Below are 27,715 nucleotides of genomic sequence, written 5' to 3' on the forward strand. Positions count from 1 at the left end.
CAGTTGGGCATCCAACTCTTGATTTCAGCTCAGGTCATGGTCTCACAACTTGTGGGTTCAGGCCTGCATCAGGCTCTGCACTGATAGTTCGGAGCCTGCTTAGGATTCTCTCTCTCTCCCTCTCTGCCCCTCTCCTGCTATTGAGCATGCAAGCATGTGCTCTCACACTCTCTCAAAATAAAATAAAACTTAAAAAAAAGAACTACTGACCTAAAAACAAACCACTGGCAGAATGTGTACATCAAAGGACACCACAACATAGATGCAAACAAACTGCTATATTTTGCAGTTCAAATTATATAGACCATTCATCAACGTGCCACACTGCAAAAAGACCAAGTATTAAAGTCTGGCCATCCACTTATTAGCTGTCTGACTCTACAGATTAACTGCCATGAACTTCAGTTTCCTCAAGTGCAAAATAAGGCTAACCCTACCTATCTGATGGGATTTTCTTGCTAATTAAATAAGATCATGAACATACAATATTTAGCAGTGTCCTCAGTACACAGGTATTCAAATAACTCTAATGGTCAATTAATTTTGATCTTGTAGATGTCAGGACAATTAAGTTTGTTTTGTTTGTTTTATTTTAGAGAGAAAGTACAAATGGGGGAGAGGAACAGAAGGAGAGAATCCCAAGTAGGCTCCACACTCAGGGTGAAGCCCAACATGGGGCTTGATACCACAACCCCAGAATCATGACTTGAGTGGAAATCAAGAGTTGAACGCCCAACCAACTGAGCCACCCAGGTGCCCCAAGATTTGGTGAATAGTTAGGGCAAATTTTTTTTTTTTTTAAATTTTTTTTTTTTCAACGTTTATTTATTTTTGGGACAGAGAGAGACAGAGCATGAACAGGGGAGGGGCAGAGAGAGAGGGAGACACAGAATCGGAAACAGGCTCCAGGCTCTGAGCTATCAGCCCAGAGCCTGACGCGGGGCTCGAACTCTCAGACCGCGAGATCGTGACCTGGCTGAAGTCGGACGCTTAACCGACTGCGCCACCCAGGCGCCCCATAGTTAGGGCAAATTTAAGTTAGGGCAAAACACAGGCATATGGGTGCCTAAGTCAGTAAGAGTCCAACTTCAGCGCAGGTCATGATCTCAGGGTATGTGAGTTCGAGCTCCACATCAGGCTGTACGTTGTCAGTGCGGAGCCTGCCCCTACCCCTACCCCACGTTGTGTGTGTGTGCGTGCTTGCTCTCTAAAAATAAACACTTTTTTTTTAAAGTTAGGGCAAAATAAATTATATCTTTCATAACACACAAAAAAAGGAAACACAAAATCCAACTCTGACAGCTGGGGTTTGCATAATGCATTTAGATCCAAGCCTCCTGCCATCCCTTTGGGTTAAGAGCATTAGCCACAGGCACTTGGCCAAGAAGGGGGAAAAAACATCTAGAGCTGACTTTGTGAAGTAGCTTCATCACGACATATATGCAAATAAATTTAGAGAAATAACCTCATTCTAACATAAAGGATTGAAATATCAGTTATGAACTCATTTCCCATGTAAGTGAGAACATTCATTTCAACATAGGACATATATAACACCAGCGAAGGTCTGATTGGCATTCCAGGCGGGTATTTTATCAGATATGATGATCAGGTTTGTCAAATGTATCTGACCAAGGAACACTAATTAAAAATGTACCAATGGCATACAGTGAGAGCTCATGGAATATAATAAAAAAATTAAAAATTTTCTTTCTTTTGGGCACATGTCAGAGAGGGATCACTTTTGTATCATACAAATATTTCTATTAAGTCTTGCACAGCATCAGACATTATATAACGTGTTGCAATTATGTGTGGACAGCCTTTGCCAGTTAACCAACGCAAGCTATAGTCAGTATTGTTCATCACTTTGTCCCTAGTCTAACATAGTTGCTGATAAGTACTCAAATCTTAATTATCAAACACTTATAAACCATAAAAATCTAGGTGTGCAAATAAAATACTGTATCACTGGTGGTGAGCTACATGAATAAAATGTACTGGACAAAAATTTTATACCCCACAATTCATGTTCCTAAACTGCTATATCAAGTACGTTCACATACATGACCTCAGATCTTTACAGTAACTTTGTGAAGCAGCAGGCCTATTTTACTGACAAACAGAAAAGGTTAGTTTTGGTTTTTTTTAATGTTTATTTATTTTTGAGGGAGAGAGTGAGACAGAGCACGAGCAGGGGAGGGGCAGAGAGAGAGGGAGACACAGAATCTGAAGCAGGCTCCAGGCTCTGAGCTGTCAGCACAGAGCCCGACGCGGGGCTCAAATCCACAGACTACAAGATCATGACCTGAGCCAAAGTCAGACGTTTAACCTACTGAGCCACCCAGGCACCCTCAGAAGAGGTTAGTCTTAACCCATGTTCTCCAATACTATAGCCACATTTCACAAAGCCACATGTGATCTGAGCACCTGGAATGTGGTTGCTGTGACTGAATTTATTTTAAAATTTAATTAAAACTAGATAGTAACTGATAATTGATTCAATTATGGAAAACTTATGTTTGGAATAACCTAGATAAGCAAATCTGCTTTTTCAACTGTAAATATCATGAAATCTAAATACAGAATATTTCCAATGAAAAGAGGGTCTGAAAGGAGATGTGCTTAACTGCAAAATACAAATCAGATTTTGAAAAATCACTACCCCAAGAAAGGAATGTAAAATATCTCATTTGAAAATTTTATACTCCTTACGTGTTGAAATTTTAACATTCTGGATCAAATTAGAACATCCTCAGAGCAAAGTCCAACAGGAAAAAAGCAAAGTAGGATACTGTATAACTTCTCTTAAGGCCAATCATCCTATTTCTTTGAAATATTTGTGTCCAAAGATCCAGGTTCAAATCCCATTCTGATACTGTGTGTTCCCTTGGACAGAGTCTCACTTTTTTTAAGTTTAAGGATGTCTGGGGGGATTAAGTGAAGACTGAAAGCACCCAGCCACATATATTCATAGGGCAAAACAGGCTATCACAAGAAGTCTACTGTTCCCTTCATTCACTAGTCACTGTTCATCACCACCACTTCCCAAAAGAGACAGTATTCAACTAACACTTTTTTTTTTCCAACAACTTTCAAATAATGAATGTTTTAATTTTGGTTAATAAAATGTTCTAAACATACAAATATGGGTGATCAGATAAACCTTCACTCTTACCAAGCCTATAAATGTACAGTCCAATGTAGTAGACAATAGGCTGATGTGGTCATCTACATTTAAACTAATTAAAAAGAAATAAAAGTAAAAACTTAGTTCCTCAGTGACACAAACCATATTTCAGTATCCTTATGTAGCTAGTATATATTCTTTTTTTCCTTTTTTTAAAATATTTATTTATTTGGGGGAGAGTGCAAGCAGGGAAGGGGCAGAGAGAGCGAGACAGAGGACCTGAAGCAGGCTCGGAGCTGACAGGCTGACAGCAGTGAGCCTGATGTGGGGCTCAAACTAACAGTGAGATCATGACCTGAGCCAAAGTCAGATGCTCAACCGACTGAGCCACTCAAGTGTCCCACTAGTATATATTTTCATCATGGAAGAAAGTTCTTTTGGACAGTAGCTCTCAAAAAGAAAAATCACATCAGTAACAGTGACAGGAAAAAACATACTGTTAAATATAATTCAAATATCACAGGTTAAGGTTTCTAAAATCACGTATTTCACTATACACTAGCACGAAAACGACCGTTGTTCTATATACACAGAGTTCCACGTCTTACATTATCTCCTAAACAGAATGCAAGCATATTCACCACAATTAGCCACACCCCTTTAAGTAAATAGACCATTAGGAAAATTCTGAAAAACATGATACATCTTAAACTTGAAAGCTATTCCCAAGGTAAACTGCAGCAGAATTCCAGGCAGTATGCCTCTTCCAAGCAGTATAGTTAAGCATATACAATATCACAATAATAGCGGGCACTGTTCTCTCTTTGCAAATCAAAACAGCCATAGCAAGAACTTCTACCATTCAATTCACAACACATTCCAGGCCTGCATTTATGGATCAAAGAGAAAAAAAAAAAATGGGTGGGGAGATTTTTAATTGCAGAACTCAAGAACCTGGGTATACAGTAAAATGTGCTAATCAGCATAAAGATACTTAATGTGCCAAGAACTGAGAATTGCAGGCAATATTTTACGTATAGTCTAGGATGTTTTTTACAATCTGCAACTCTAGCAATATCTTGCCCAAATACGCACTCATCTGTTGACTATCAGCCTAGCAATCCTGAACACACACACACACACACACACACACACACACACACACAACCTTCATAACTTAAAATACTTAACATTCATTTCATATAATTCCAAGCCTTGATGACAGATCCTTCAGTTGGCCAGAATAGTTAAATTCATTTACAGTTCACCTTTGGAAATTTTCACAAAAACTAACTCTACACTCAAGTTCCTCAATTCTTGTTCCCAATTTTTATCCTAAGTGTTTCAGAAAATTTTCTGCTACTTAGCAAACTGGCAGAACTCAGGCCAAAGACCTGAGGTGCCTATTAAAATAATACTCATTAATTTTTTAAAAAAGAGAAGGGATAAAAATGAGAAGTTAGGAGATACTCTGTAAGAAGTTGGTGACTGGGGCCCTTTGCACCATTAACCATTATTAACTGGAAGTTCACAGACCCACTAGCAAGCTTAACTTTAGGCATGGCATATTACTACAAAAAAATGACTGAATTCTCCAAATACATTTGCAAAGCTGCTTTATACTCAAATCTTCAAATTATTTCAAAAGGAAATGGTTTCACTTGAATATATGGAGAAACTCAGAAATCAGACCCATATTAAATCTGTCTTCAATTAGTGACAAGGTTAGATTCCAATCTCTGGGATTATTTAACAATTCTCATCTTGTCTTTAATCGAAATGAAAAGCTACTGCTCAAATCACCACTAGTTAAGAAACAGGGTTTACTAATGGGACATACCTCTGCCTTGTAAACACCAACAGTACCTGTTTCTGTCTATAATTTACAAACATTTATCTACAGAAAGATTATATTTCAGCAACACTCTAGTGTGAGAATGAGCCTGTGTTTTCCCCTCACACCTAAAAATATTATTTTCCCAACTCTTTACATTCATTTACACCCCACTTTAACAGAAAGAACACAGCAATTAAAACTTGGAGCAAAAACAAGAACTTCTCTGTGTCCACTGTCACTTAACATTTTTTAACCTTTTGTAAAAGTGTTCCATTACTTCAAATGAGTTATCTGAAAAGCACAGATGACTAAAGGTGTGTTACTTATTTTTTAGATTTATTCATTACAATTCAAAACTTAAAGGAAAAAAATTTCTTGCTGATGCAAAGATGATTAATACCTGTAAAGAAATAATGAAGTTATGTTACTGATAGCCTAAATAGTCATCCTTTTTATTAACCTTTTTATTAACAAGAATCCTTTATGTATACCAACTGGAGAAAGTAAATAAAATAGCTTTCAACGGTAAGGTGTCCAATAGGCCACTAACATTAATATCATGTCAAACCACGGCATCTTTTATCATTATGAATTCAGGCCTTCAAGATGAGCTGAGGCAGGCCTCTTTAAGGGGGTATTTGGGAAGAAAACAAAATACATGAATAAATTACTGCAGCCAGAGTAAAACCAGGATTGGTGAACTAAGAAAATCAGAAGCTCAAAAACGGCTTAATTCAGTCAAGCCCTCCAAAGATCATCTATCTGCCTGGGCCCGCCACTGGCAAACTGCCAGATAAGACAGTATGTTGCATAGGAAAATGCACCACGGGGAAGAACTCTAGAACCTACTAAAAGTAAGCCAATTGCAGACCAAACAACCTTGCATATCTCAGAACAGGTATGCTCTATCTCCAGGACTCTATTTCATTCCATGCAATCCTGAAGGAAGTACTTACGCCAAGCCCACAACTACCTGCTATACTCCAGCAGACCCCAAGATAACCTATGGGTAACTCTTTCCCACCTCTTAAAACGAAAGAGGGGATAAAAGCTGCATCATCCCCAGAGAAATCAAGAAAGGAAAAAAAGACGAGTACCCCTAGGGACCTTGACCCCACGCACTGAGACTGACACCGCCCTGAGAAATACGTTCCCCCATTTACCCTCCTCCTGGTTCCTTCAGTGACCTTCTGTTCCTACTGCCTCAGGGAAGGCTTGAGGCAAGTCACTGCCGTTCCACCCACCCCCAGGGGAAGGTGCCTTTCCCAGTTGAGAGCCGCAGAGGGAGGAAGAAAAAAGGTTGCTCCTCCCCAGCCCACCCGCCCCACAACTGCCGAATACAGACACGATGGGGAAAGGGAAGAGAAGAGCAATCGGAGATGACAGCTCTGCACTGGCCTAGGGATTGAAAATCCTTGCTGTGGAAGAAACGCGGGAGATTCCTTCCCACCCCCCACCCCCACCCCACCCCCCGCCAAGCAACCCAAATGAATGAACTGAATAAAACGGCGAGGGGGGGAGGGGGTTAGAATGCGCAGTTTCTACCACCCAGGAAGCGAAAATAGAGGCCCTCGAACCCAGGCCTGGCCTCGCTGCCTTTTGCACCCCGACTCTCGTCCTTTCTATCCAAGTCCCACACCATTAACCCTTAGGCTTTCCAAGATAGCGCCCCTATCCTCCATCTACCCCAATACCCCAAGCACCGATACCCACCCCGCTCCGATCCTGCTTTTTGCTTGGGCCCAGACTCCAGCCTCTTCCTTCCTACTACCCTTTCCACAGCCCTCATAGGCCCGAACCCAGCCGCACCTGGAGATGCTCCTGAAAACGAATTGGCAGAATCTGGGCCATGGCGCTGTCGGGGTGTATGGTCTCCTCCTGTCACTGGGGCTGCGGGGCAGTGGCTGCCCAAGCTCTCCAAGGGAGAGGAGGAGAAGGGGGAGGGGGAAGGCTGGACTCAGCAGGATACTCTCCGGGGACGCAGGAAACTGGCAGGCAGACGAAAGAGCTCGGGTCGGGGGCGGAGGCTCCAGGGTCCGGGAGAGCCGCAATGGCGGAACCGGGCGCAGCGCAGACTCCGGAAACGGCTGAGCCCTGCGGAGGGATCCCGACGACAGAACTCCGCCCAAGTCACCTCACCCCCTCCGCCTTATGTACCCCTCCACGGAGTGCCGCGGTGCAGTGAGGCGCAGGAATTCGGGGCGCAGTACGCCGAGGAGCTCTCGCTTACTGCTGAGCCACGAGGGTAAATTAGAGGAATCGGAGGGACTACTTTTTTAGACTCATCACTTTCCCCAGCCTTCTTCTTTTCCTCCCCCCCCTTTTTTTGCATTTTGCCACATCATGCGACTAGCAGTGATCGACGTCATTTCCGTGGGCGCTTAGGTCCCACCCACGTACTTCCGGGTGCACGTGATGCTGGTCAGGAAGGGTCGGCTGATAGCTGCCAGAGTGCGGGGCGAGTTCTATGGAAGTGTAGTGTCTCCTGAGAATAGAGTGGCTGTTGGGCTGCTGTGAGGAATGGCGGTGTTACTCACTTTCCTTCTGGGCCATGCCTATTTAAATTGAGTCCCATACGAAGAGGACGTGGCGTGGGTAGATGGGCTCAGCCTCCCGCCCTCTCCGTGACTCAGGGAAACGGCCTCCTTGCAGGAGCGCTCTCTTTGGCAGCCGCCTGCAGCACTCCTCCCCCGCCTACTTTCAAACCGTGGGTGGTTTCTTACATCTCAGGGAGTGGGAATGAAATGGGGTTTAAGATACTGCCTGCCCTTATGCACACCGTCCTGACGCTTGGAGAAGCTGACGCTTGGATTCTAACTAGAATTAGCAATCTCTTTGTACGTTACCTAAATAATTGGCCCAAAGGACAGTGAAGGCCATTTATGAGGTGTCTGAAGCTGGCCTGATAGCTTTTATTTCTGCGGACATTTTGGCGGACACGTATGTGACATGAGTCAAGCTTGGTATAAAGAATTAGAGTATCATATATGTGCTACAGAATTGGACCAAAATTGTGATAGGATTTTTTAGCCACATCAAATGAGTCTGAAAGATCTCGATAATTAGTTTAAGGGAGAAGTTTGACACCTTTAAGGGTCTATGGTGTGATTAACACACGTTCTTCGAAAAAGGGTTTAGCTATTAATTTGTGTATTTCAGTGGGACCACCTTAACATTGCCCATTAATGAGCAGCGTTTGGGAATGTAAGCGCTTCAAACCTGGCTGGCACATCTTGTCTTCTAACAGCATTAATAGAACTATGGTATTCATTATCAATTAATAACCTTCCCAGTAGTTTATTGCTAACGTATGAGCTGTAATATTTCATTAATGGCACAAATGCAATAAAGGATACAAGAATTTAGTTCTGTACCTTTCATCTTTATAGGAGATGTGATTATTTTTCCAGAAAGATCTTGAGGAAAAATAAGCACATAGTAATTCTTTTTACTGGCCTTTTCAGTTAAACATAAAACCCTATTAGGTATACAATAATTCTGTGTGTTAAGCAGTTTTGCTTAGAGAAGTTTGCTTAATCATTTAAATTGCTTTTAATGTTTTTCCCAAAATATATCTCACCTACTTAGGATGAGAGAAGAATCTTTGGCAGTTTAGGAGACAGAGACTGTTTTGCATTGCAAAGAAAAGCCTTGCCACCATAAGAGTGAATATTTATGCTAGGCAAAATGTTTAAATATGTTCTGTATTCTGCAACCTTTCTAATTCCGGTTTAATAGTAGTTGCTTTCAATCCTTTTTGGAAATAGACAAATTCTAAATTAAAAATCTAAAGGAGTTATTGTTTTATTACAGTAAAAGCAATAGCTTAATCGGGTTACATTTCTAATCTCAGAATCTGAGGTACAAGAGCTATATCATGAATGGGCCACCAAAATTTTCTTTAAGTTGTTAATAACTGTCTTGTATTTTCATGCAGACCTGTAATTTTAAGCATTGTACATTTAGAATTCCCAAAGCAATTGATTTTAGCTTGGATATTTGAATGTATGCAATATCTTAACCAAAAGTGCACTGACGTTATGTTAATGACTGCTGTGTCATCAGACATAGAAATGTAAAAATGCATTGTTTTCAGAAGTCATTTAGGGAGAAGAAAAACAGATTATAATTTACCAGTTCGTTTTGAACACTGCATCTTTGAAATCAATAAATCCAAAATGTTTCAAGAGGAAAAAAGGGTCCAGATGATAAACATTAAAACCCAAACCTGTACATTTTAAAGAGCAATAATTTTGGTTGAGGTAATAGAGAGCTTTTTACAGTAGTAAGTTGTTCCTGCTAATGGTATAAAGGCGAAAAGAAAGGTTATCCTTGGTTAGAAGTCCCAAAGGCAGAGTCACTGTTAGCAGTTACCTGAGCAGTAACCAAATGGCTTTGTTTTCAGATGCTACCTTAAGTTAGAGAAGATACATAACCTAATAAATCAGAAAGCAAATGCTAAGTTTGGGAGGAATTTTTTCTAACTATGACAAAGTCTTAACACGTATACTGTATTAATGTGTTATCATCCTGGCTTTTAGTTTCATAAAATGTTTTAGTAAGTAGCCATATTAATAAAAATAAATGGTCAAGTTCTTCCAATTTGAAGCTATTTTTATCAGTGTATTCAATAGTAGGTCCTCGCTCTGAGTCACAGCAAGCACCATTAGCAAAAACTGCGTTGTTCATATGCTATTTTGAGGAGTGTCCATTTCTCAAAACCTACACAAGAAACCTTTATTGTACCCCTAATTTTATATTTTGTGCCAGGAAATATATTTTATGTGTGTGTGTGTGTGTGTGTGTGTGTGTGTGTGTGTGTGTGTAAAACATCTAGTGAGTATGATACCTCAGAAAAAAATTCATTTGATTGCTCTATAGGTGCTTATCTTCAAGCAGCCCCCAAATTAAGGCCACTACCTTTTAACTTGACCTTTTAAAAATAGCATGAGCTACCTGCGTTGCAAAAGCCACAAAGTAAAGACATTTCTCAAACATTAAGAGATATTTTTGCTTTTTATTTTTTGCTTTTTACAGAGAGAGCATGAGCAGGGAAGAGAGGCAGAGGGAGAGAAAGCGAGAAAGAGAAGCCCAAGCAGGCTCCATACTCAGCACAGAGCCCAAGGTGAGGCTTAATCCTACAGTGGACCCTGGGATCATGAGCCAAGCCTAAATCAAATCCAGAGTTGGACACTCAACCAAGCTACCCAGGTGCCCCTAAGAGATTAAATTTAAAGCAAAACTTAAAATTTTTTTAATGTTTATTTATTTTTTAACATTTTTTTAAATGTTTATTTAGTTTTGAGACAGAGACAGACAGAGCATGAACGGGGGAGGGTCAGAGAGAGAGGGAGACACAGAATCTGAAGCAGGCTCCAGGTTCTGAGTTGTCAGCACAGAGCCCGATGCGGGGCTCAAACTCACGGACCATGAGATCATGACCTGAGCCGAAGTCAGACACTTAACCGACGGAGCCACCCAGGTGCCCCAATGTTTATTTATTTTTGAGAGAGACAGAGCATGAGTGGGGGAGGAGCAGAGAGAGAGGGAGACACAGAATCTGAAGCAGGCTCCAGGCCAGATCTGAACTGTTAGCGGGGCTCAAACCCACAACCCGTGAGATCGTGACCTGAGCCAAAGTCGGACACTTAACCAACTGAGCCACACAGGTGCCCCTTAAAGCAAAACTTTAAACCTAACCCACTGTAGCAATTATTTAAAATTCAGATTTTAATGAAACCAAAGGGATATACTTTACCATTACTCAATAAGTGGTTTTGCCATTTAAACAGCTTTGAAACATCTCGGCCCCATAACTTCCTGGATATGAATCCCACAGGATTAGGTAAAGAGCATCATATCAAATGCACTGACTCAGGTATCAGTCAACCTATAGTGCCCACTTTATTTTGCCCCTGTACAAGGCACTGGTTATAGGTGAAGCTCACCTGAAAGGAAACATTTACAAAACCAGAAAAAAAATGTCATGGCCTTTTTAGTATGAGATGGACCTGAATTTATACTCAGTATCATTCACTACTCAGGCTTGTCCTAAATCTGTGTAGACAAGTTTTATAATGTATCATGGATGGCAAATAAGATCTATACTGAATCTTTATTCTGTGTCAGGATTGAGCATGTCCCAAGTGAATAGCCAAGACTAGCCCTGTGGGACTACAATCTGGAATCTAGTCATATTATTTAGGCCCCTCCCATGTTGTCTAAAGGTTAAATCAGTTTCCAACAGAGGAATGAAGTAGCTCATAACATTACCTTAAACAGTCCTCTCAGGAAAGTTGGTTCAAATATAGTGATACACACACAACACTATGGACAGAAAAACCTAGAAAAGTTATAACCATGCTGATCAATAGAGAGTTAGATGCATGTCAGTGTCCCTTTCATATCCAAAATTTGAAGTCATAAGAAGCTTGAGGGGGATTTATACAGGAAGGGATAATGAGGATCAAGGTGTTGGAATGATTGTTATGGGCTTTTTATTTCCTTTCTAAATATGTAGAACTGTCTCTTCACCTCCTAGAGTTATTACTGTCTCCAAAGCAAGGCATGACCCACAAACATGTTCTCTCAGCAATCGTAAAATTCTGTTACACTCCAGGGATAGTTCCACTAGTAGCAATGCACATATGCAGCCTTCTGATAGTAGGAAACTCTTTCTCAGAACAGGATGGTTAAAAACTAAGATCTGAGGGCACCTGGGTGGCTCAGTCAGTTAAGCATCCAACTCTTGATTTCGGCCCAGGTCATGATCTCACAGTTCAGGAGATCGAGCCCCACGTCAGGCTCTGTACTGACAGCATGGAGCCTGCTTGAGATTCTCTCTTTCTCTCTCTCTCTCTCAAAAATAAATAACCATTAAAAAAAAATCTGGTAAGCAAAGTTTTGCTTAACTCAATAATAAAGGTTCAAGAAAGTATAATTTACTTGATCAACAAACACCTTTCAGTACATACAATGAAAAGTTAAACAATGTTAAAAACTCTTGATTAATTAAGACAATATTTTATATGGAGAAAGCAATTCTGACTTTTAAGGTCCTCGGGTTCATCACTGTGAAGTTTTTGTAAGTACACCTACATATGTAGCCTGATCTGAATATATACCAAATTTAGGACACACTACAAATTACTTTTTTAAAAATGACTTACCTGAATAGGTCATGACTGATAAGGGTAGATTATGTAAAATGAACCAAAAACCTGCTTATTTACTTTTCCTGGTTGCTTATATTCCAAATAACTGTTTAATGTTGTATAGTACACAACCATACAACTAGTCATTCCATAACATCCCAGTAATGAAAAATACATAGCATTCATATAAGCTTACCTCATATTCATTGATTTAAATTTCTTTTTCTGAGCCAGCCCTGTTAGCATTAAGAGGCATGAAAGTTTCTTTAGGGTGAAAATAAAAACTAACCTGATAAAGACAGTCCTTTACCATCTCTATACTTTTGGGTTGTCTAGCTAAGCCATCAAATCAGACATAGATATTAGACTCCTCATTACTGAAGAGGGCTTAAAAATTCCAGTTCTTGAAAGAGAACTAAATGGAATAGCAGACTGGCACACAATGGCAGTCTCCAAGTACTACATGCTATAAACAGATAACCTGAGTCCAAGAGGACTTTCAGATTTTTCTGTCTCCCAAGAATGAGTGGCACCCAAATTATTCATTTTATCTACTTAGTGTTAGCCCAAGTTACAGACTGGAAACTGAAAAACCCTTCAAAAAAGCCCCTCTCAAGGCGACATGATCTTTCCATTGTTGTGATGGATCTTTCTGTTGTTTAACTTTGATTCCTCTCCCAACCACAAAAATTCTGTCTTTTTTATTCTAGTCCTAGTCTTACTCCTACTCTGCCTTAAAAACTGAGCTTAAAATCTATTTATCCTACTTGTTAAGCTATTATAACATTTACTGACTGTACCCCCTGTTTAATTCAAAACCTAACTTATGTTGTCAATAATCATACCTGGAGCTAGCACAACAATCATTTATAAATATCTGACATATATACAAGGCACCAAACTGGGTGCTAGGCTATTATTTTGGATTAACCCATCTCATTTCCTATGTATTAGCTGAACACCAAGTAATATTAGATTAAGAAACATGTAGCTTTTATCTGGACAAGTAATGTGATCTTTTCTTCAAAAATCTTTAATAGTTTCACAAGAGTTTTGTATTATTCATATTTTAAGGTAAAGGAACAGCTAACAAGTAATATGGATTACTTTGAAATTTGGGGGGAGAATAAAGACTATAATTTAAATTTATTGATACCTAACATTATGCTCATTCCCGTCAACTCTGCTATAAAGAAAAATAAAAGGGGCACCTGAGTGGCTCAGTCAGCTAAATCCACCTTCAGCTCAGGTCATGATCTCACAGTTGGTGAGTTTGAGCCCCGTGTTAGGCTCTGTGCTGACATCTCAGAACTGGGAGCCTGCTTCGAGTTCTGTTGTCTCCCTCTCTCTCTGCCCCTCCCCTGCTCATGCTCTCTCTCTCTCTCAAGAATAAATAAACATTATAAAATACTTTTTAATAATAAAGAAAAATAAAAGCCAGAAAAATCTCAGATACTTCATGAAATTAAGATCTCTTCTTACAAATGAAATAATCTGAATTAGAATTGGTATGTGAAAAGTACTTTCCTGGATTAAAGTGTAAGTGGTAAAAAGTGAAATCAAAAGAACGATATTTCCTGATGTGAAAATTATATGAAATCTAAATTTCATTGTCCATAAATAAAGTTTTATTGGAACACAGCCATATCCATTTGTCTATGTATGGCTGCTTTTATACTACAACAGCAGAGTAGTTTCAAGAGAGACTATGTGGCCGGAAAGCCTAAAATATTTACTATCTGCCCTTATCATTCAAATCAGTTATTTCCTATAGACAGTTTCAACATAAGGAAAAAGATGAGTATCTAAATATGTAAATTAAGATAATGAGGCACCTTTTTTGTTCTATAATTAGAAGAATATTTTTGAGTGACAACAGGCTGCAGTAAGGCAGGCACTTTACTACATTGCTGTTGGGAACATAAACTGGTTCACCTGTTTTGCAAAGCAAACCATCAGGAGTCTCAAAAAATCACTTTCAATGCTATAAAGAATTTGACCATAAGAACATATCACAATTTATTCAACTATTTTCCTATTGATAGATACATATGTATTTTTCAACTGTTTTGCTATTAGAAACACTGGAGGATATATAACATTTTTATGAATGCTGTACTTAACATTTCCATGTATTTAACATCAATCATCAACTGATGCTAAATCTGTGAGTCAAACTTTATGAGGAACAGCATATTTTCTATAATCTCAAAGAGTTCCTAGAATCTATATCTAAAAGTGGGCGTGCTGGGTCATAGGTTATGCACATCTTCAACTTTACTACACATTTGCCAAAATGTTCTCTAAAATAAAATCAATTTATTCTATGCCAATGCTTTTCAGGCATATTGACTGTTGCCAATCTAATGGAAAAGAATGGCATTTCACTGTTTTCAACTGGATTTCCCTAATTACTAGTAAGATTTAATATCTTACTGACCATGTTTCTTCTTTTGTGAGGAAATATGTCCCTTGGATATTTTTCTATGGTAACATTTATCTTCATTGTCTCTTTTTGTTTTGTTTCATTTAGTAATTTGAAAAAGTGAATCCTCATTCTTTAAAGAACAAACTTGTCCATTATCACCACTGTTGCTCCAAGGCTCCTTCCACCTTCTTAACTAGATCCAGTATTCCTCTCATACTATTTCTCTCACAGTGGAAATCAAATTCTTTTGTTTTTTTAAGAGAGAGAGTGAGTATGGGCTGGGGAGAGGGGCAGAGGGAGAGAGAAAGAGAATCTTAAGCAGGTTCCACGCTCAGTGTGCAGCCTTAAGTGGGGCTCAATCCCATGACCCTGGGATCATGACCTGAGCCGAAATCAAGAGTCAGACGCTCAACTGACTAAGCCACCCAGGTGCCCTGGAAATCAATTCTTTTTACAGGAACTCTTATCACAATTACCTTAAAGCTTTAATAAATTCATATAGTACAAAATGAGTCAAAATGCCATAACTTGGTTTCCAAAGCCTTCCATAATCTGTTCTCAACCAACATTTTCAGCCTGTTACTTTCCTACATATAATCCATGCACCAAATAAAGAGACTGTTTGCTACCCTTCTCAAATAGCCCCTGGGCTTTTTAAATTCTCTGTCTTGATCTATATACCAACTCCCATCTGTTTATTGGAAATTCTTCAAAGAAAGCTCTTTCTCATAATATAATGCGAACAAATAAATATAGGAAAGAATTTGGGGGCACTTGCGTGGCTCTGTTGGTTGAACGTCCAACTCTTGATTTTTGGCTCACGTCATGATCCCCACCTCACGCTCAGGTCATGATCCCCACCTCAGGCTCTGTCCTGAGTGTGGAGCCTACTTGAGATTCTCTCTCTCTCTCTCTCTCTCTCTCTCTCTCTCACTCTCTCTCTCCCCCCCCTCCTTCTGCCCCTCTCCCCAACTTGTGCACACTCTCTAAAATAAAATAAAATAATTTTAAATATATTTAAAAAAAGAATTAGGAAAAATAAATCACCATTTTGCAACCATAAAAATAAAACTGATTCAGCAAGAATCATCAGTTGATGATAAATCCTGAGGATGATAATTTATAAGAAACAGGGTATTTAACATAATTTCAACATATCCCTCCTGAAATTACTTTTTTTTTTTTTAACGTTTATTTATTTTTGAGACGGAGACAGAGCATGAACAGAGGAGGGGCAGAGAGAGAGGGAGACACAGAATCCGAAACAGGCTCCAGGCTCTGAGCGGTCAGCACAGAGCCCAATGCGGGCCTCGAACTCACGGACCGCGAGATCGTGACCTGAGCCGAAGTTGGAAGCTCAACTGACCGAGCCACCCAGGCACCCCGTGAAATTACTTATTAATTATAAGAGTAACTACATTGAAGAAATCAATATACTCTAACCAAGTAATCAGAATTAGTATCACCAGGGCACCTGGGCGGCTCAGTAGACTGAGTGTCCGACTTTGGCTCAGGTTTGTGAGTTTGAGCCCCGTGTCAGGCTCTGTACTAACAGCGAGGTGCCTGGATCCTGCTTTGGATTCTGTGTCTCCCTCTCTCTCTGCTCCTTCCCTGCTCATTCTGTCTTTCTCTCTCTCAAGATTAAACATTAAAAAAAATTAAAAAACATTCGTATCACTAATAAGGGGCATATACCATACCTCCAGATTTGATGCTTGAGGAAAGACATTATGCAGTATTCTAATAAAAAATGCATAACCATGAGGAAACATTAGAGAAATCCAAATTGAGGACATTCTATAAAATAACAGCCTGTGAGTGCCTGGGTAGCTCAGGCAGTTGAGTGTCTGGTTCTTGATTTCGGTTCAAGTCATGATCCTGGGGTCATGGGATCGAGCCCCACATCAGGCTCCACACTGACCATGGAGCCTGCTTAAGATTCTCTCCCTCTTTATTTCTGCCCCTCTCCCCCACTTGTGCTCTCTCTAAAGTAAAATTTAAAAAGAACTTTAAAAATATATAACTTAGCCTGTATTACTAAAGTGTCACAAATGTTATTCAAAATGTTAAATGTGAAAGAACAAGAAAGACTGAGGACATTTTGCAGACTAAAAGAGATTAAATACAATACACAATTTGTGATGGGATCCTGAACTGGGGGAAAATTTATAAAGGACATTATTGGGACAACTGATGAAATTTGAGTATGGACTATAGATTTAGAATGTGTGCGTAACATTTATTAAAATGAAAGAGCTTTCATGCTAAGAATCCACATATACCCCCACATTTAAGAAAATACACTGAGGGGTGCTAGGGTGGCTCAGTTGATAGAGCATCCGACTTCGGCTCAGGTCATGATCTCATGGCTCATGGGTTTGAGTCCTGCGTCGGGCTCTGTGCTGACAGCTCAGAGCCTGGAGCCTGCTTTGGATTCTTTGTCTCCCTCTCTCTCTGTGCCTCCCTGGTTCACACACACTCTCTCTCTGTCTCTCTGTCTCTTTCTCTAATAAAGAAATAAATATTTTTTTAAATATTAAAAAAAAGAAAAAAGAAAATACATTGATAAATATACCTGAAAAGAGAAACTGGTAAGACTAATGTACTGACAGTGTCAACAGCACTGGAGATTACAATGAACAAATTAACCACACAGGGAATGTTAGAGGAACCATCATCGCTAACCTTACTTTAAGAACAAATACAGAGAGGGGTGCCTGAGTGGCTCAGTCAGTTAAGCATCCGACTTCAGCTCAGTCATGATCTCACGGTTCATGAGTTTGAGCCCCACATCAGGCTCTGTGCTGACAGCTCACAGCCTGGAGCCTGCTTGGGATTCTTTGTCTCTCCCTCTCTCTGCCCCTCCCTGCTGTGCTCTGTCTCTGTCCCTGTCTCTGTCTCTCTCTCAAAAGTAAATAAACATTAAAAAAAAAAAAAAAAGAACACAGAGACTTGGGTCCTTATGTGATTTTTCAATAAAGGCTCAAGTTTCTAGAATTGAACAGAAAACTGTTTAGACACCAAAGGAAATAACTGCAAAATAGTTACCTATAAAAAATTTAGATTCTTAATTTTTACAAAAAATATCTAAAAACACACATTATACTGCCTTTTGAATTTTAATGACACTAATAGCTTTATTTAACAAACATTGAGAGACTACTATGTGCAAAGCACTGTGCTAGGTGCCATGAAAGATACAGATATGAAAAAGACATAGTCCCTGCCCACAAGGAGCGTATAATCTAGTGGGGGAGACAAATACACAAATAACTAGAATACAAGGCAGTAAACAACAGAGGGGCAGTGCTGACTGTGGCCTGAGTGTGACATAACCAGCCTCAAGGTTCCAATTTGAAACACTGGTGATCTGGTGTTGGCTGCTTTGAAAAAAATCCCATCTCAAGATCAGCATAACAGATGTTTAAATGGTCATACCCAAGCAGCTGGAGGCAAAAGACTAGGCCAGGTGGAGGGGCTGTTTGCAACTGTCATGCCTACATACGTGGTGCTGATACAAGTATGTAGGGACAGCTAAAAAACAAAAACAAAAACAAAACAAAAAAAATATATCATCTGTCCTTTGGTTAATGGCTATAGCTACTGTTTTAAACAATATATTTTTATATAAAAAGGAATTTGTATAATCCCAGAAAAATCAATTTAAGGATTAATAATAATTCAACAAAGAATCTTGCCATAGGCAATTTTCTTATTTACTAGTTGATTAAGTCTTTTCTCTAAATATCTATAAAGCTCTGTAGCAATTAAACAGTTAGACATCTAAGTATTGCTGAGTAAAAACCTCTTATGTTTAGCCTTCTGAAGGAAATGGTCACATACCTGATAACCTGATATAATACTATTCTAATAGCAACAAGAAGGCTTTAAAGAGATTTAAGGAAAATAATTTTTAATGCTTCAAATGCAAATGGAATACACGCTGATTAAATACAATTCAATGTTCTTTGAAAATACCTCAGTGACAGCATTTGATACCAGTTAAGGCCAGCAAAATTGAAGTGAGGAAAATATCACATGTATTGTCTTTCATTGGTTTCGTATATCATTGCCTAGGACCATGGCAACTCAATCTTTTCTTTGAAAATTCCATTTATTGGTATTGGTGAACTTTGATTTGCTTTTAGCTCATATGCTAATAACAGCTGCTGACCCCTTCCTCTTGGTAGTGCTATTTAATATAAATGTCAAAGTAGAAGCACATTTCCTGGCTGCTTTTCCTACTTCCTGAATTGGAGGATTCACTGCTTAGCCTGTTTCCTTCCGTGTGTCACTGTGATCCTGGGACCTCTGCTGCTTTCGCTCAAGGAAACGAGCACGTGCATCTGATATGGACTTATCATCATTTCTTCTTTGCATTTTCTTTAGGACTTCTTTTGAGATTCCATCTGAAAACATTATAAATTAATCCAGTTAAACTTTAGTTGTGAAACTCAGTACTAGAAATGTTAAGAGAAGGAGATGCCCTGATTTTTCAATGCTAAGGAGGAAAAAAAGAAAACTAAAATTTGCCCTTTCAAAAGAAACAATGTAGCCTATGGTTAAAAAATAAAGAGCATGCCAGCACCTGGGTGGCTCAATGGGTTGAATTTCCAAATTCAGCTCAGGTCATGATCTCACATTTTGTGAGTTAGAGCCCTGGACTGGGCTCTGAGCTGGTGGTGTGGGGCCTGCTTGGGATTCTCTCCCTTTTCTTTCTACCCCTCCCCCGCTCTCGTTCTCTCTTTCAAAATAAATAAAATTAAAAACAAAAACAAAAACAAAAAAAACGAGCATGGAGGAGTGCCTGGGTGGTTCAGTTGGTTAAGCATCCAACTCTTGATCTCGGTTCAGGTCACAAGACCAAGTTTGTGAGATCGAGCCCCACAATGTCAGCATGGAGTCTGCTTGGGATTCTCTCTCCTTCTCTCTCTGTCCCTCCCCTGCTCATATTCTCTCTCTCAAAAATAAATAAACTAAAAAAAAAAAAAAAAAAGTGGAAAAAATAAATAAGTCAATTAAAATAAATAAATGAATGAATGCATGGAGGCCTAAAGAGCCAGAACAACTGACCCTAATTTAATCATGTACTACAGTTATATACTGCAATAGAACACTACATTTCTAAAGACTCTTCCAGATCTATTTTTCATGACATTAAAAAAGGATCATAAAATTTGCTCCATAAATCAGCCTCAGAAAGCTTTACTGAAAAGCTTTTTGTATATGTGAGCTGAGAATTAAACTTTCTGTCCTACTTCATTCAGTACAACTGTTTACACATCCCAACTAGGGATCTCACATTTCACAGAAAAATCCCCTGGGTGGGGTGGGGGGGAGGGGAAGATGTTCTGAAGTAATAGTCACAAAATTTTATAAACAAAATAAAAACAGCAGTGGACTACTGGGAAACTGTATGGCATTATGGTTAAGAGTTTAGGTCATCACGTCAGTTTCCTTGGATTCAAAATACAGACTCACAAATTATTAGCTATGGGATTTTTCAGCAAATTATTATACACTGCTGTTTTTCGTCATCTATAAAGCGGGGATGTGTACTTCCCTCATAGATAGGGTTATTGTGAAAACTCAATGAGGTAATTAATGCAAGTTGTTAGCACATGGTAAAAGCTCAACAGATATTGTTTTTATTAATAATGTTGTTGGACAGAGGGATTAAGGAAAACATGATTAACTGGAAGAAAAGAAGGAAGTCAAATATCAAAGTCGGAGACTCATGACAACTCTTTGCTTTCTGAGGAGATAGAGCCAGAATCTAAGCTCTATACAATATTTCCATAATTATATGAGAATTTGGATATTTATGCTCCCTGGACTTAAGTTACTAGAACAAATGACTGACTCACCCTTTAGATGCTTTACATTTTCCTTATTTGTCCATCTCCTTCTTGCATCTTCTCTCACTTCACGTCGGGCCACACTGCTCAAATCATGTGCATTAAATTCATGCAATTTGGGTAACAAGTCTCTCACCCATTCATAACGGATTGGACACACAATTCTTGCGTAGACTTTGGTGGTAACTAATACCTCATGAAAAATGATCCATTCGAGTTTGGTTTCTTGTTCATGAAGCTATACAAAAGAATTTATTTAAGGATGGTTAACTCAGTAACCTGCCTTATTCCACATTAGACCAGCCAAACACTAATAGCCCCAAATCTTCTGAATTAATTCCTATATTTTTCAATCAAACAGAAGGCATGGGCCAAGCAGTGCCTTTACAGCTTTATGTAATAAAGATATATGCTAGGGGTGCCTGGGTGGCTTTATCAGTTAAGCAGCTGACTCTTGATTTCGGCTCAGGTCGTGGTCTCAATGTTGTGAGGTGGGGCTCCACACTGGGCATGGAGCCTGCCTGGGATTCTCTCTCCACCCCCACCCCCCAAATAAATAAATGGACTTAAAAAAAAACGGACTAAACATAACCACAAAGTGAAAAGTAGAAAACATTTGTGTATTACTTATTCCCATACCTTTACAAATGTCTTCCCTTTATTAAAAAATAAGACACTTAAGGGGCGCCTGGGTGGCGCAGTCGGTTAAGCGTCCGACTCAGCCAGGTCACGATCTCGCGGTCCGTGAGTTCGAGCCCCGCGTCAGGCTCTGGGCTGATGGCTCAGAGCCTGGAGCCTGTTTCCGATTCTGTGTCTCCCTCTCTCTCTGCCCCTCCCCCGTTCATGCTCTGTCTCTCTCTGTCCCAAAAATAAATAAACGTTGAAAAAAAAAAAAATAAGACACTTAAAAAATAATAATAGGCACTTACTGCTGAGGAAGGATGAATGTGGACTGGGCTTCCACGCCCATCCATTGTGCAAAATGTTCTCCCAACAGATCTAAAAACCAAAAAACCAAATGATAAAGATAAGAACACTAAAATAATTCAATAAGTAGAGCACTAAGTCTAACAATGTACAATTATAATAATGTGTTCTACCACAAAGAGTTTTATAAACAGAAGTTTAAACTTACTTGTCACTATAACTTCTCTACCAAGCCATCTTAAATAATGATACATCTTAAACAGTCATTTCAGTTAAGTACAAACATTTCTTGTTAATAAGTATTAATGTTAACAATATTGATATTTATGCTTTAACATTTCTAAAATGATTTTGTAATAAATCCTCAAAACAACCTATGAGTTTTGAGAGTAAGTTACTTTTATTAAGAGGTCAAAACAGATTCAAACAAATCAACTAGCCTTCCAAAGGTCACAGAGTTAATGTATGGTGAAATCAAGTTCCAAACATAGGTCTTCTGACTTAAATCTTTATATGATGATCTCTTTTTAAAGGGATAATTTTCACTATTCTAAAATCTGATAATTAGAATTTTGCACCTATCGTTTCTGTAATTCATGTTCTTAACTTCAAATTTGTATCCTCTTCTTTTTTTTTTTTTTTTTTTTTTTAATTTTTTTCAACGTTTATTTATTTTTGGGACAGAGAGAGACAGAGCATGAACGGGGGAGGGGCAGAGAGAGAGGGAGACACAGAATCGGAAACAGGCTCCAGGCTCTGAGCCATCAGCCCAGAGCCTGACGCGGGGCTCGAACTCACGGACCGCGAGATCGTGACCTGGCTGAAGTCGGACGCTTAACCGACTGCGCCACCCAGGCGCCCCTGTATCCTCTTCTACAGTTCCTTACATAAATGTTATTCCAAAAACTTGTCAAAATATTAGCCCTAGTTCAACCATCACCAGATGATTTCCTATAATACTTTATATACATTCCCATTATAACCCTGATCAGATTGCATTATAATTATTTATATACTATGCAATATATATATATATACGTATATACATATATATATATGTGTATGTATGTATATACATATACATATACGTATATATATATATGTGTGTATGTATGTATATACATATACATATATGTATATATATATACATATACGTATATATATATATACACACATACATATACGTGTATTTATATATATATATATTTGTACAGTACAAAAAACATTTTTTTTTGAGAGAGAGAGAGTACCCATAACCAGGGGAGGACCAAGGGGGGTTAGAGGGAGAGGGAGAGGGAGAGGTAGGGAGAAGGAGAAGGAGAGGGAGAGGGGGAGGGGGAGGGAGGGAGGGAGAGGGAGGGAGAGAGAGAGAGAGAGAGAGAGAGAGAGAGAGAGAGAATTCCAAGCAGGCTCCACACCTAGCTCAATCCTATGTACTATGAGATCATGACCTAAGCCAAAATCAACAGTGGGATGCTTAATTGACTGAGCTACCCAGGTGCCCCCAAAAAATCTTTTTTACTTGAACCATTTGAATTAGTTACCAACCTTATGCCCCATCATCCCCAAATATCTGAGTGTGCATTTCCCATAATCAAGGACATTCTCTTACATAACCATAATACAGCCATCAAAACCAGGGAATTAACACCAATACCATCACTAACATCTAATCCTCAGACCCCACTGAAGTTTTAACCAGATGTCCTAATAAAACCTTTTATAGCAAAAGAATCCAATTCAGAATCGAGTATTAACTTTACGTTTCATGTCCCCTTAGTCTACCTCATTATGGCAATCTTTCTTTGACCTTCATGATCTTGACAGTTGTTATTTATTTATTTATTTATTTATTTATTTATTTATTAAGTTTATTTATTTTGAGAGAGAGAGAGAGAGAGAGAAAGCAAGCATGTGCGTGGCCAAGGGGCAAATAGAGAATCCCAAACAGGCTCTGTGCTGTCAGTGCAGAGCCTGACTTGGGGTTTGTTCCCATGACTGTGAGATTATGACCTGAGTCGAAATCAACAGTCAGGCACTCAATCAACTGAGCCCCTATTTATTTTTTTTTTGAAAGAGAGAGAGAGCTCATGAGCGGGGAGAGGGGCAGAAGGAGAGAGAGAAAAAGTCCCAAGCAGGCTCCATGCTCAGCATAAAGCCCAACTCGGTGCTCAATCCAATGACCCTGGGATCATGACCTGAGCTAAAATCAAGAGTTGGATGCTTTACGACCCTAGCCACCCAGGCGCCCTTTGACAGCTTTTTGAATAGTAATTTTTTGTACACCCCTCAATTTGAATTTGTCTGTTTCAGGATGATTAGATTTAGGTAATGCATCTTTGCCAGGAACATCACAGAAGTTAAGCTGTGTTTTTCATTATATTCTATCAGGAAGAACATGGTTTCAATCTGTTTTGTTACTAATGGTGTTCACTTTGATGGCTTGATTTGGTTAGCATCTGCCAGGCTTCTCCATGAAAAGTTACTTTTTTCCTTTTTCCCTTAGTAATGAAGAATTTTGTGGAGGGGCGCCTGGGTGGCTCAGTCTGTTAAGTGTCCAACTTTGGCTCAGGTTGTGATCTCACCGTCCGTGAATGAGCCCCATGTTGGGCTCTGTGCTGACAGCTCAGAGCCTGGAGCCTGCTTCAGATTCTGTGTCTCCCTCTCTCTCTCTGCCTCTCCCCTGCTCTCTCTCTCAAAAATAAACAAACATTAAAAAATTAAAAAAAAAAAAAAGTATTTTATGGAGAGGTGCTCAACTAATTCCATTTGTCATTAAACTTCTAATTTATTCATTTAGTAATTTATATGACTATAGACCCATGATTTCAGATTTTATTTAGTGGGCTATATAATCCATTACTATCATTATTTATTCTGATGCTTAATATGTCCTATATTTGTTCAATTGGAGCCTATTCAAGCTAGCTCCAGTGTACTTCTAACATGGCCTCAACCTTCATTGATCCCTTCTTGCTTGCTGGCAAAATAAGATGTTCTCAGCTCATCTTGTACTTTCCCACCCCTATTTCTCCAAACAGTTCTGAGTCCTTTATGTGGCAGATGGCTGTTTCAAGTCAAGATCAAGGGCACTGAGTATATTTATTGCTATTACGGTGTTACTGCTCCCAGTGCATCTGAGAGCTAGGGTATTTTTGTATGTATGTATTTACACATATACAAACACATATAACATATATATACCATAACATATATTTTCATTCCCACATGTATATATCCATCCATCTAACTATATTGAAAACCATAAGTTCACAATAAAACCCTGAAATTTCAATCCAACACCACAGGGTTTATTCTCATTTTCTCCCGTTCAGTATTTATAACTCCCTTCACCATTCCTTAATATACTGAATTATGTGATTAATTCCTTTCTATATAATGAATCTCCCATCACCACCATTGTTACCCCTTTCCCTAAGAAGATGCCCTCCTTCTCTAACACTCAGACTCTAACACTTAACACCAAACATATCCCATATGAGTGCCTTCTCCATCCTGCTCAATTACTAACATTCCACACCACCCTATCTTTCCTCAGGGATGCGATGCTCAACATGTTTGTCTTTCATACTCCACACAGAGCCTCACTCCTCTGCAAGAAAACCCTTGTCATTCAACTTAGGTGCCGATATCCCATGCTAGACAGCTGTCCTACAAATTCCCTCCTACCAAACTTGAGTTCCAATATCCCACTCTGTGCCACTGCAGTTCCCCCGGCACAAGTGAAAATCATTAAGAGTCATTGTAATTGATGTCATCATAATCACGGAGCTTAAATAAACCACCAATCTTTAATATTAAATAGTTCAACATTGTAGCCAAATACAGTAGTATTCTTTATCCATTTCTCAAGCTCATAATTGCTTACCTTCGAGCTACATTTTTGAAATAGCCTGCACAAAGACATCTCCGTAGTACTTCATGTTTAGGGCCTTCAAAGGTCTCTCTTGGGAAATCACTTTGCTATAGAAAGAATATATATACAGTGGTAATCTCACAGAATAATATGAAATGATCTTTTATTTTGAAAACTACATGTTTCTCAAGACTTCTGTTTCTGGCCATATGAAGTAAGAGGGATTAGATTTACACTTCTGCTTGAAACAACCAAAAAATGTTTTATATGAAATAATGATTTCCAAAACACTGTATATCAAGTAATAAAGGACAGCGATCTCTGAGAAGTAAATGAAGTATGGGAAATAAGTGAAGTAAGTCCAACAACTGCCCCAGGTTACGGTCAACCTTGAGAGAGATTCTAGATGAAGGGTCAGGGAAGGAAAAACCCAGCGGAACCTGAAGAACACCCTGAGCTACAGAGGCAGAGCTGAGAGTCCAGGAAGACCAAGATGGCTAGAGTTCACAGGCCAAGAGTTCAGGAGAGAAGAGAACTCAGATAGAAACAGAACTCCAGAGATCTGCAGGAGGGCCTCTGCCAGTGTTCAACTGAGCACTAAATTAGCATATAAATGTGAGGAAACTACCCAAGGCCAGGGAAAGAACTTCCCCAAAGGATAACAGTGAACAGTGCTTGGTACTCACGCACACAATTAGGAATGGGGTCTATTCCTACAAACCGGAGATCAGAATACCTCATAATTTGCATAGTTTGGGGTACAGTACTCAGAGAATCTTGCCAAAATTTGACTTAAGAAAAGATCACTATAGCAATCACCTGTTTAAGCTTCCTGATTAGTTCTCGAAGTTGAGCTTCAACACGAAATGCTGAAAATAAGCATCTCCAATGAATCCAGTGTTTTTGGCACCACGAAGCTGGAGCTCCACTGCAGAACAAAAATACTGGTATCTTTAAAATACCCTCTCGAAGTGAAAGTCTAACAGGTGCACCTGGCGGGTTCAGTCAGTAGAGCATGTGACTCTTAATCTCAGGGTCATGAGTTGGAACCCCATACTGGACATAGAGTTCACTTAAAAAAAAAAAAAAGGCAGTCTAACATTCTCATTTCTATTACAAAACTAAAAACAAATAAGCATCAGTTAGCCCTTTTATGAGACCTGTCCCATTACTGAGAAAGCCACTTAAGGAATTTGAGGAAACAAATTAATGTAGATGCCTCTGAGTGAACTAAAAATAATTTGTAAATTAATTTCTTTTTATACATATATGGTTTAACAAATATCCAATCATTTTCTCATCTAAGGTACTTCTAGCGAATCAAAATTCTATAAGGTCATTTTCAAGAAAGAATTAGGAAGAGAAGAAAGAAGAGAACTAATATTATAAAATAAATGCCTACTTAGTAATAGTCACCCAACATAGATAAATCTCACTAATGTTCACAAAAATGCCTTAAGGTCAACAGTATCCCCACTGAACCTTACTGTCTAAAGTCACATAGTAAATACATATTGGAGCTATATTTTAAACTGACACTTTCTAGGGGCATCAGGGTGGCTCAGTCGGTTAAGCTTCCGACTCTTGGTTTCGACCCAGGTCATGATCTCAGGGTTCATGAGTTCCAGCCCCACACTGGGCTCTACCCTGACACCACAGACAGAGCCTGCTTGCAATTCTCTCTCTCCCTGCCCCTCCCCTGCTTGCTCTCTCTCTCTCAAAAAAAAAAAAATAAACTTAAAAAAAAAAGTTTAGGGACACCTTGGGCGGCTCAGTCAGTCGAGCATCCGACTTTGTGTCAGGTCATGATACTGCGGTTACTAGGTTTGAGCCCCAGGTCGGGGTTCAGTGCTGACAGCTCAGAACCCAGAGTCAGCTTCAGACACGGTGTTTCCCTCTCTCTCTCTCTGTCCCTCCCCTGCTCGTGCTCTGTCTCTCTCAAAAATAAACATTTAAAAAAATTTTAACCTGACAATTTCTAGTACAAAAACTATTTCACATACCTTGATTTGCACTGTTCAAAGATGACAGCTAAAGTTGCAAAGTCATTAAATCCTCCAGCTTTAGCTGCCAATTCTCGATGTCTTTGTTCTGCTTCCTTCTGGTACTCTGGATCAACTAAAATGACAAGTTGAGAGCCAATTTAGTTATACTTTACATCAAATGCCTACATTCATTTTGTTTATTCAAGGTCAGTAGAATCTGCCTCACCATCTGCAGTGGAATAAGACAGAACTATATTAACTCTTGGGGAAGGGCTCTATTTACTTCCATAACTTCTTTTCTTCTTTTTTAAAAAATTTTTTTTAAATGTTTATTTATTTTTGCAAAAGAGAGAGTGTGAGTGGGGGAGGGGCAGAGAGAGATGGAGACCAAACTCCAAAGCAGGTTCCAGTCTGAGCTGTCAGCACAGAGCCCAACTCGAGGCTCAAACCCACAAGCCATGAGATCATGACCTGAGTTGAAGTCAGATGCTTAACTGACTGAGCCACCCACTCTTCTTG

General features: G+C 39.2%; 2 protein-coding genes across 2 annotated transcripts in view; both read right to left on the minus strand.

Moving 5' to 3' along the window:
• Nucleotides 1–7,039, minus strand: part of CLTC (clathrin heavy chain) — a 65,099-nt gene extending 58,060 nt beyond the window's left edge. The window contains exon 1 of the mRNA XM_047080935.1: nt 6,777–7,039. Within this exon, the coding sequence (XP_046936891.1) occupies nt 6,777–6,818 (42 nt within the window). The 5' untranslated portion in view covers nt 6,819–7,039. The remainder of the gene's footprint in view (nt 1–6,776) is intronic.
• An 11,406-nt stretch (nt 7,040–18,445) lies between these two features.
• DHX40 (DEAH-box helicase 40) overlaps nt 18,446–27,715 on the minus strand; it is a 47,077-nt gene continuing 37,807 nt past the window's right edge. The window contains exons 13-18 of the mRNA XM_047080943.1: nt 27,215–27,329; nt 26,031–26,139; nt 25,224–25,318; nt 21,337–21,406; nt 20,417–20,645; nt 18,446–18,958 (exon numbers count right to left, since the gene is read on the minus strand). Of these exons, the coding sequence (XP_046936899.1) occupies nt 18,819–18,958; nt 20,417–20,645; nt 21,337–21,406; nt 25,224–25,318; nt 26,031–26,139; nt 27,215–27,329 (758 nt within the window). The 3' untranslated portion in view covers nt 18,446–18,818. The remainder of the gene's footprint in view (nt 18,959–20,416; nt 20,646–21,336; nt 21,407–25,223; nt 25,319–26,030; nt 26,140–27,214; nt 27,330–27,715) is intronic.

Source organism: Lynx rufus, unplaced genomic scaffold, assembly GCF_022079265.1.
Source record: "Lynx rufus isolate CCGP_SWC_20201006 ecotype Redwood Valley unplaced genomic scaffold, mLynRuf1.p SCAF_18, whole genome shotgun sequence".
Classification (NCBI taxonomy): Eukaryota; Metazoa; Chordata; class Mammalia; order Carnivora; family Felidae; genus Lynx; species Lynx rufus.